General features: G+C 41.8%; 1 protein-coding gene across 1 annotated transcript in view; it reads left to right on the forward strand.

Moving 5' to 3' along the window:
• LOC115292540 overlaps positions 1–9,509 on the forward strand; it is a 41,513-nt gene that overhangs the window by 27,597 nt on the left and 4,407 nt on the right. Inside the window, exon 2 of the mRNA XM_029940612.1 lies at positions 7,470–7,535. Coding sequence (XP_029796472.1) covers positions 7,470–7,535 — 66 coding nt within the window. The remainder of the gene's footprint in view (positions 1–7,469; positions 7,536–9,509) is intronic.

Here is a 9,509-nt window from a genome sequence, read left to right on the forward strand (position 1 = left end):
TGAGGGGAATGCAAACTGGTGCAAACGCTTTGGAAAACAATATGTAGATTCCTCAAAAATTTGAAAATAGAACTACCCTAAAATGCAAAATGAACACTACAATTTACTTATCCAAAGGATACAAAAATGCTGATTTAAAGGAGTGCATTTGCCCCAATATTTACAGCAGTGTTATCAACAATAGCCAAATTATTCCAAGAGCTCAAATGTCTATCAACTAATGAATAAAGGAGATGTCATATATATGACAATATATATTGTATACACACACACACACACACACACACACACACACACACACACACACTGGACTATTACTCGCAATAAAAAGAATGAAATCTTGCGACGATGCGGAAGGAACTGGATGGAACTGGAGGGTATTTTGCTAAGTGAAGTGAGTCACTCAGAGAAAGACAGATATCATATGATTTCACTCATTGTGTAGAATTTGAGAAACACAACAGATGAAACAGGGGAAGGAAAGGCAAAACTAGATAAAAACAGACAAGGAGACAAACTACAAGAGACTCTTAAATATAGAGAACTGAGGGTTGCTGGAGCAGAGGTGGGTGGGGTGATGAGTTAAATGAGTGATGGGCATTGGAGAAGGCATTTCTGGAGATGAGCACTGGGTGTCATATGAATCTCTGGGTACTACTCCTGAAGCCAATACTACACTTTATGTTACGTAACTTGATTTTAAACTAAGTAAGTAAATAAAGTAACTATAAATGGATTAAATTCTTCAATCATGAGATATAGACCAGTTGAATGGAAAGAAATGGCATGACACACTTATAAGGTGCCTTCCACAGGCTTACTTCAGGGGCGCCTGGTTGTCTCAGTCGGTTAAACATCTGTCTTTGGCTCAGATTATGATTTCGCAGTTTGTGGGTTCAAGCCCTGCGTCGGGCTCTGTGCTGACAGTTATCTCAGAGCCCGGAGGCTGTCTTCGGATTCTGTGTCTCAATCTCTCTCTGTCCCTCCCCTGCTCATGCTGTCTCTCTCGCTCTCAAAAATAGAATAAAAAAAACTAAAAAAAAAAAAAAAAGAGAAAGTCTTCCTTCAGCTTTAGGAACACAGACTGAAAGTGCTGATGTGGAAAAAGATACTCTATGCAAACAGAAACGAAAGGAAAGCCAGGTTGCTATGCTTACATCAGACAAATAGACTAAGCCATGGTCTCTAATAGGACACAACAAAGGTCATTATGAAATAGGGGTTCATTTGTGGAGGGTTTTTAGCTATATGTTGTTTAGAAGAAAACGTTAAAGTTTTCCCTTCAGGTTGGTTTCAGAAGGACATGAATAGGGTGTTCCTGTAACTCGTAGTACTTTCCACTTTCCAAAGCAACACCTTTTCCCATAAATGTTGGTGTATCTGTAGGTTCAATTAGAGCTTGTGTAAGGTTTATGAACATCTGTATATTAAGGGTTCTCTAAATGACTATCTGATATTCAAAACCCTATTTCTATAATTGGGGGGAATGCTAAATGACAATTTCAGAAAAACCTTTTGTTTTCAGATTTCGATGTGTGTGGGAGAACATTATTTTGATGAAAATCATGGTTCTTTCCTATAACCAGGAGCCTATAGTTTGTCAAAACCAACATGAACAGGCTAATTTACAGTAACCTGTTTTCTAACCTTTTGCTATTATACACTGCAATTTTTTCTCATATGATTTTAACATAAATTGCTATCTGGTATTTTTATCTCCAAAGAAGTTATTTCAGCCATAATATCCCTCTGTAAGGTTACGGATATTAATTTTGGGGCAGTTTCTCTTTGCTTACAATTGCATCCCAAAAATAAGCACCACTAAGGAAGGTTTACCAGTCGAGCACTGTCCTTCCTTTGCTTCCACATTATCTCTATGAAAACCTTACTGCCATTTCCTATGGAAGGAATATGCTTAACCGTTTGAAGAAAGAAAAAACTGGTCTGGTGAACTCTTGAACATTTGAACATAGATCAATTCATCTTTTGACATTATACAGTAGCACCTTTCATTTTGAGCACCTTTCTCACATGGCCTAAACAACTTGCCCACTCCTAACATGGCATAAAACTCAGTAGGACACCTTTCCCTGCCTCTCTCAGCCCACATTTGCCCATGCGCAGAAGACACTGATGTGAGTTGGTCCTCACGTTCCCAGATTCCATTCTTGGTAATGGCTCCCCACAGCCATAAGTAGAATTTCTGGCCACTTGCTGCACATGTGCAGAGAGGACCTGTGGCACACATTGGCCTTCTGTGGCCAAAACCTGCAGTCATGTGCTTCTCCCTTCACCTGCCCAGGTCTCCAGAGGACCAGCCCTGAATTCCATCTCAATCAAGCCCACACACCTGAATTTACATTTCAAACGAGAAGGGATAGAGTCTCTGGACAGTCCAATCCTCCCTTGCACCAATGTTATCTCACCGGGTTTTTCTGCCTTCTCTCGTTTCTCCTTTTGGTATTATCAAACTTCACACATGTGCCCAAAGAGAATGCAGGCAAACCCGTCAAGCTTGGCACCTCCCACAATGCAGGTGATCCTGAGCAGATGTGGAGCAGTGACCAGCCATCCAAGATCACTCTGTGTAATATAAACGCTCAAGCTCCCATCAGTCCCACTACTGCAGCAGACCCTATGACGTTCGGGGATTCCTGTTTCATATTTTGGGGCTAACATTGTGGGCACAGCTAAGCTGTCCCAGAATTTACATCTTAAGAAGTCCTTCTGTTTCCATGGTTCCTGTGGAGACGGACAGAGCATGGTCATAAATTGTCTCTGTCATCATGACAGAGAATCTGTCATAAATGACGTGTTCACTTTGAAATTAACTTCCGCTGCCAGTCCGAGATTCTCCCTTCTCAGAACAGCTCAGAGAACAGAGTTCCTAGCAGCTCAGCTTCCTGTATAGTTCACTGATAGTAGCCCTTTCCTGAGGCCCAGATTCAGAGAAAGGATTGCAAAGCACTTACCATTTGGTGAGTCCCTTTCATCTTTCTGCTTCAAACAACATTTCCAAGGTAACACATGGCATCCACCTTCCATTCCTGGGGTGTCCCTTGATTTTCTCACATGGAAATTAACCAAATATATAAATGCAAATGATCCTCATCCAATTTCCCTCAGAGGCTCTACTCCACCATTTCTTTCTGTCTCCCATCTTCTCTCTATATTTGTGCTATCACATCCAACATTGTTTTCAAAAGTACTGATAATTCAAAAGAAGAGAATCACTCTCTGCTCCAGAGGCTCACCAGGAATCCAATCTTCCTGCACAAATGAACACAGTGTACCCGATTCCCAGGGCTTGGGAATGATTAACGTGCACAGTGTAAGATTCTCAGGCCAGCGTCCTGGACACAGTGCATCCTCATACACTTGGAGCAGGTGATAGGTACTCAATAAACATCTCTTTGATGGAGGAGTACACATGTGTACCCCAATGAGCCTTGCTCAGATACCACTGCCTTATCTAGTCCCTTTCCAACTTGCAGGGGATTTGCAGAGAATAACATCTTCTCAAAAGCTGTTAGTAATTTCCACTGGCAACAGCAGTACTTGTGCTGAGATAAGATGGTTGGGTATAAGGGACTCAGGGGTGCTCTTCTGCTTTCTCTACCTTAGTGCTACTGGAGATGAAGTCTGGGGACAGCAACCTCAATGCTTGTAAAAAATACCAATTCATGACCTTCATCTAAACTTAGGGAAGTCATGATATCTGAGTGGGGGCCCCAGACTCTCTTTTTAATGAGAACCCCAAGTGATTTGTGTATACATGAAACTTTGACAAGCAATGTTGAAAATGTCATCCTCAGCTTTGCCTTCCCATTGGAATCTCCATTATTGTTTTTTGTACTATCATCTGTAACGTCCCAACCCCAAAGATTCTGGCACATAGGCCTTAATGGGGCCCAGCACCAATTAGGTCTTCAGGAAGTGGCCAATGACTCCCCTGGGAGGCCAACATAAACAATCAGGCTCCCAGTATATTTCTGAGGACAGATTACTGGGTCTCATCAATGTGGAGCCTCTGTGGATAAGGCTGCACTGTGTAAGATTAGATAGGGGAGCTTCAGTCCACTTCACATTCCTGATGTTGTACCAGACATTGTGTAAGTCTCCAGGAGATGAGCGCATCCACAAGAGGGACAGGAGTAAATCACTTCAGGGCCTGCACATAGAAACTCCCTCATTTAACATGCTCCAAAAATGAACAGAAAAGCAGTCCAATCAAATAGATCCTAACTGGCCATGGAAGGCTTTTCAATGTTACTGTGAATGTCATGGAAGACATTGGGACAGAGGGTAAGCCTAAGAGGTTGGAGGAGCATGGAAAGAGGGAGACAGGAGAGGTACCTCTGTGACCACCAGTGAAATAAACCTGGGCTTCTAGGATCCATTCAAGCTGAGCTTTCCCAACCACATTTTAAGATTGAGTTTTCTTCTTTAACTTTGGTCCCTCACTGTGTCATCTGCTTCACTCATTCCCACTTACCTGGGTGTGTGGTTCCTGTCTCCTTTGTCTTCATGTGACAGGGCTCTTTCTTTTTCCAAAGAACCTGACCAGATCTACTCTAGAGGCAGGAAGACCTATTGATAGCAAAATACACGAACCTGGCTAGAAAATCTACAATTTCTTCTTACTATATTTCTAATAGTTTATTGTCAAATTGATTTTCATATAACACCCAGTACTTCTCCCCACAAGTGCCCCCCACCATGACCATCATCCCCTCCCTCCCTTCCCCTCCCCCTTCAGTCCATGGTTTATTTGCAGTATTCAGTAGTCTCCCTTGATCTGTGTCCCTCACTCTCCCCCGCTCTCTTTCCCCCTTCCTCTCCCCATGGTCCCCTGCCAGGTCTCTCCTGTTAGACCTATGAATGCAAACATATGGTATCTATCCTTCTCTGCCTGACTTATTTCTCTTAGCATGACACCCTCAAGGTCCATCAACTTTCCTACTAATGGCCATATTTCATTCTTTCTTATTGCCATATAGTATCCCATTGTATATGTATACCACATCTTCTTGATCCATTCATCAGATGATGGACATTTAGGCTCTTTCCATGATTTGGCTATTGTACAAAGTGCCGCTATGAACATTGGGGTACATGTACTCCTACGCATCAGCACTTCTGTATCCCCTGGGTAAATCCCTAGCAGTGCTATTGGTGTGTCATAGGGGAGTTCTATCGAGAGTTTTTTGAGGAATCTCCACACTGTTTTCCAGAGCGGCTGTACCAGTTTACATTGCCACCAACAGTGTAGGAGGTGCCTGTCTCTCCTAAGCAAAGATGTAAAAGACCCCTCTGCTGAAAACTATAGAAGACTTATGAAGGAAATTGAAGAAGACACAAAGAAATGGAAAAGATTCCATGCTCATGGGTTGGAAGAATAAACGTTGTTAAAATGTCTTTATTACCCAAAGCAATTTACACATTCAATGCAATCCCCATCAAAGTTGCTCCAGCGTTCTTCTCAAAGCTAGGAGAAACTATCTTAAAATTCATACGGAACTACAAAAGACCCTGAATAGCCAAAGTCATATTGAAGAAGAAAACCAAAATGGCAGGCATCACAATCCCAGACTTTAGCCTCTACTACACAGCTGTCATTATCAAGACAGTATGGTACTGGCACAAAAACAGACACATGGACCAATGGAATAGAATAGAGAACCCAGAACTGGACCCACAAGTATATGGCCAATTAATCTTTGACAAAGCAGGAAAGAGTGTCCAATGGAAAAAAAGACAGCCTCTTCAACAGGTGGTGTTGGGAGAGCTGGACAGCAACATGTAGAAAAATGAAATTAGACCACTTTCTGACACCATTCAAAAAATAAACTCAAAATGGATAAGGGATCTGGATGTGAGACAGGAAACCATAAAAACCCTTGAGGAAAAAGCAGGAAATAGCCTCCTAGACCTCAATCGCAGCAATTTCTTCCTCGACACATCCCAAGAGGCAAGGGAATCAATAACAAAAATGAACTTCTGGGATCTCATCAAGATAAAAAGCTTCTGCATGGCAAAGGAAACAATAAAAAAAAACTAATAGACAAACGACAGAATGGGAAAAGATAGTGGCAAATGGCATATCCGATAAAGGGCTAGTATCCAAAATATACAAGGAGCTCACTAAACTCCATACACGAAAAATGAATGATCCAGTGAAGAAATGGGCAGAAGACCTGAATAGACATTTCTCCAAAGAAGACATCCAGATGGCCAACAGGCACATGAAACGATGCTCAGCATCATTCATCATCAGGGAAATTCAAATCAAAACCACACTGAGATACCACCTCACACCAGAGTCACTAAAATGAACAAATCAAAAGACTATAGATGCTGGCGAGGGAAAATCTACAATTTCAAATCCAGCACTATGCTCAGTAGAGAGTAGGACACATGACAGAAGTGTATAGAGAATTCTTACTCCAAAAGTTGTTTCCTCTTGGTCTCTTTGGAACACTTCGTAAGACTTTTCAATAGTCAACTCCCTCAATTCCACTTCTAAGTACTATTGAATCAAAAATAAGGAAGACATATCAGATTTGAAACTGTCGGCAACAGTATCCTATGCCATGTAGATTCTAAATTATCACTAATTCACAGTGAAGGCAACAGAGAACTGCAAGGAAGGGGAAGGTTTAAGTCAAGATAAAACATCATGAATACTTCCTTACAAGGAAAAATGCCTGATTATTTCCTTGAAATGATACCATTTGTGCCAGGTCACATTATAGAATTTTAAGACCATGATCATATAGTAATTATATGATACTGGTTTCCTTTTGCTGAAAATTTAAAACAGCAATAATGGGAGAATATGTCATTCATACTGTACAAAATAAAAGTGCAAATTAGGAGGTCCAGGACTAATATAAAACCTTTATATGCAAAGGCTAGGATCCCCTGTAAATACGGAGAGAGACTTCATTTTCTGGGGGAATCTGTCAGAGAGACCCTGGTCCACATGAAGAATGTTAACATCAGCTGTAATGAGACAAATTGGTATCAGTGGCCTCATGCATGTAGAAGTGCTGGGAGCCAAAGAAAAAGTTAAAGAACGCTGGTGGAAAAGTTAAGGAGAGAGTTAACTAACTCTGGTGGTATGTTACAGCAAGATAAGCAGCAGTAAATAACTGTTGGTTCCTGGAGAGTCATAAATAACTATTGGCTCCAGGAACTGAGATTACCATCTGTTAATGTCTAACAGGTCACTGGTACCTTGTACCTCCCCCTGCATTTTTTCCTCCTTCTGCATTTTTCTTCCCCCTGCTTGTGTATATAAGCAGTCTCTATGATTAAACAGACAGAGCTTGATCAGACCTCCTGTCTTGCTCTCATTCTTTGTGTCTCTTGTTCTATCCATTCACCCGTTCCCTCCTCTAGGTCCCCGTTGAAAGACCCCGCGGGCCAAGGCATATTGGCGCCCAAACGTGGGGCCTGGAGTGTAGTTCCTGGATGAACATCACTCCTGGAAAGACGGCCGCATTCCCAGGGATCACTGCTTCAGCACAGAAGTAAGTGAATATGCGCAATGATCACCACAGAGTCGCTCGCCTGTGAGACAGATCTGGAGAGGTAAGAATTAGCAAAGATTATAGGACAAAAAAAGGAGTGGCAAGGCACAAGGCACTAGGGTTAAGAGAAAAAATTTTATAGAAAAGGTAAACAGAGAATAAGAAAAGTGAGAAAAGAAAAGAGATTGCTTAGTTAAGTGTTTTCTTTTTAATATCTGGATCTTGTTTGTAAAACCTTTGTGGGAGGGAATGTTATAGCCTCTGGTGTGTGTGTGTGTGTGTGTGTGTGTGTGTGTGTGTGTGTGTGTGTGTGTGAGTGAATGCGTGGCCCAGTCTGGCTTGTGTACCGGGTTCGAATTTGTGGCACCACGGGTGGGCACTCTTAAAGTCCCCAAATAACCTATGGAGTCCGCGTGGGCCTGGTCTGCGATACCGTGGTGAAAAGCATATGGTCTATAACGGCATCGGAAGAGTTTCCGATTGTAAGTCACAACGCTGAGTCCGCTACGGCTAAGCTTCACCTAAGCTCCTTCAGGACACGGCCAGACAGGCATCTGATTGGTCTCCTCATTAGCGGGGACACCTTACCCTTTGTTTGTCTTTACGTCACCGTATCATAAGAAATAAGGGATACAAAATAAGGGATGGGCAATACAGAGTCTGTTTTACTTGTTTCAGGTTTCTGCAAACCCTCACTCTAGAGATAGGCAGAGTTAGAGAGATGGATAGGTCAGAACTTGAAAAGCTTTGGGCCATAAAGAGTCTAAAGAAAGAGAACTCTTTATTGATATGAAAAATGTATATTAAGTTTTGAGCCATATGGAGTCTAAGAGGACTCTATATAGATATTCTTCCACCCTGAAGATGGCGCCAGTAATCTGTAAAAGTCACCTTTCTAAACCTCTAGACGTAAGCTAATTTATCATCTAAATCTTAAATGCACATGTGCTTTTTGTCTGGGGTATCGAGTGGAAGGCTGGACGCAGCATTACTTCCCACCCCGGGACCGCACCGAGACGTCGGTCGGCCCTTTAGTAAATCTGTGTTTAGTGAGGGCTTCTCCCTCGTTCATTTCCCAGGTTGATGGCTATAATTGGAACTAAATATTGTTGGTCTACCTCGGGACAGAGACCTGAAGAAATGTTTCCCAGCAGCTGCCAGAGACTCATTTTGTCCCGGGGAAGATTTCTTCTCCTCTCTGGACTGACATGGATTTCCTAATTCTACTGGTTAAACAAAACTAACAAACAAAAGCTAAAAGCCTCAAGCCTGCACTGACGAAATTTTAAACTGGGAATTCTCTTTCTTTGCCCCCTGGGGAGCCTCTCCTGGCTCTCCCTTCTGCTGCCCTGTTGCCCGGGGCCATCCAGAGGGCCATCAGGTTGCCAGTCTCTGGGTGGGGAGAGGCCAATTTGCATAAAGGTACAATAGACCACAAAAAATCAGTTTTTTGCACAAAATTTCGAGGTTAAAATCAACTTTAGGGAACAAAGTGTCTTACCTGGGCTCAAGTGAAACTTATTCAGTGCTTAGGTTTGTTGGTTAAAACAAAGGTTTATGTTTATCTAAATCTACCAGAAGTCAAATAGGTTCCTATGATCTCTGCTCCAATTTTTAACAAAGTGTATGTTAAAAAGATGGTTAATTTGGTCTGTTCTATGGTTTTCATGAGTAATTGTTAAAATAGTTTTAAAGGTTCTTGGTAACTTAAAACGTTGAGGTTTTACTTGATGAATTGAAACTAAATTCATTGGCTGTCTAACAAGACAAAAAACAAAAGCACAAGCCACAACTAGTGATTGATATATTGGTATAGGATGAGGTCCGTAGATGCTTGGGCTTTTGACTTGTGGCAAAACAACTGGGGATATTTAAAACTGTTAAAAAGCTGCTTTGTACTTAATTGGTTCATAAAATTTCCATCTAAGAAAGGTTCTGGTATAAACATCTTTCAGTTAGTTACTAAGTCCTCAA

The sequence above is a fragment of the Suricata suricatta genome, chromosome 5 (genome assembly GCF_006229205.1).
Source record: "Suricata suricatta isolate VVHF042 chromosome 5, meerkat_22Aug2017_6uvM2_HiC, whole genome shotgun sequence".
Taxonomy (NCBI): domain Eukaryota; kingdom Metazoa; phylum Chordata; class Mammalia; order Carnivora; family Herpestidae; genus Suricata; species Suricata suricatta.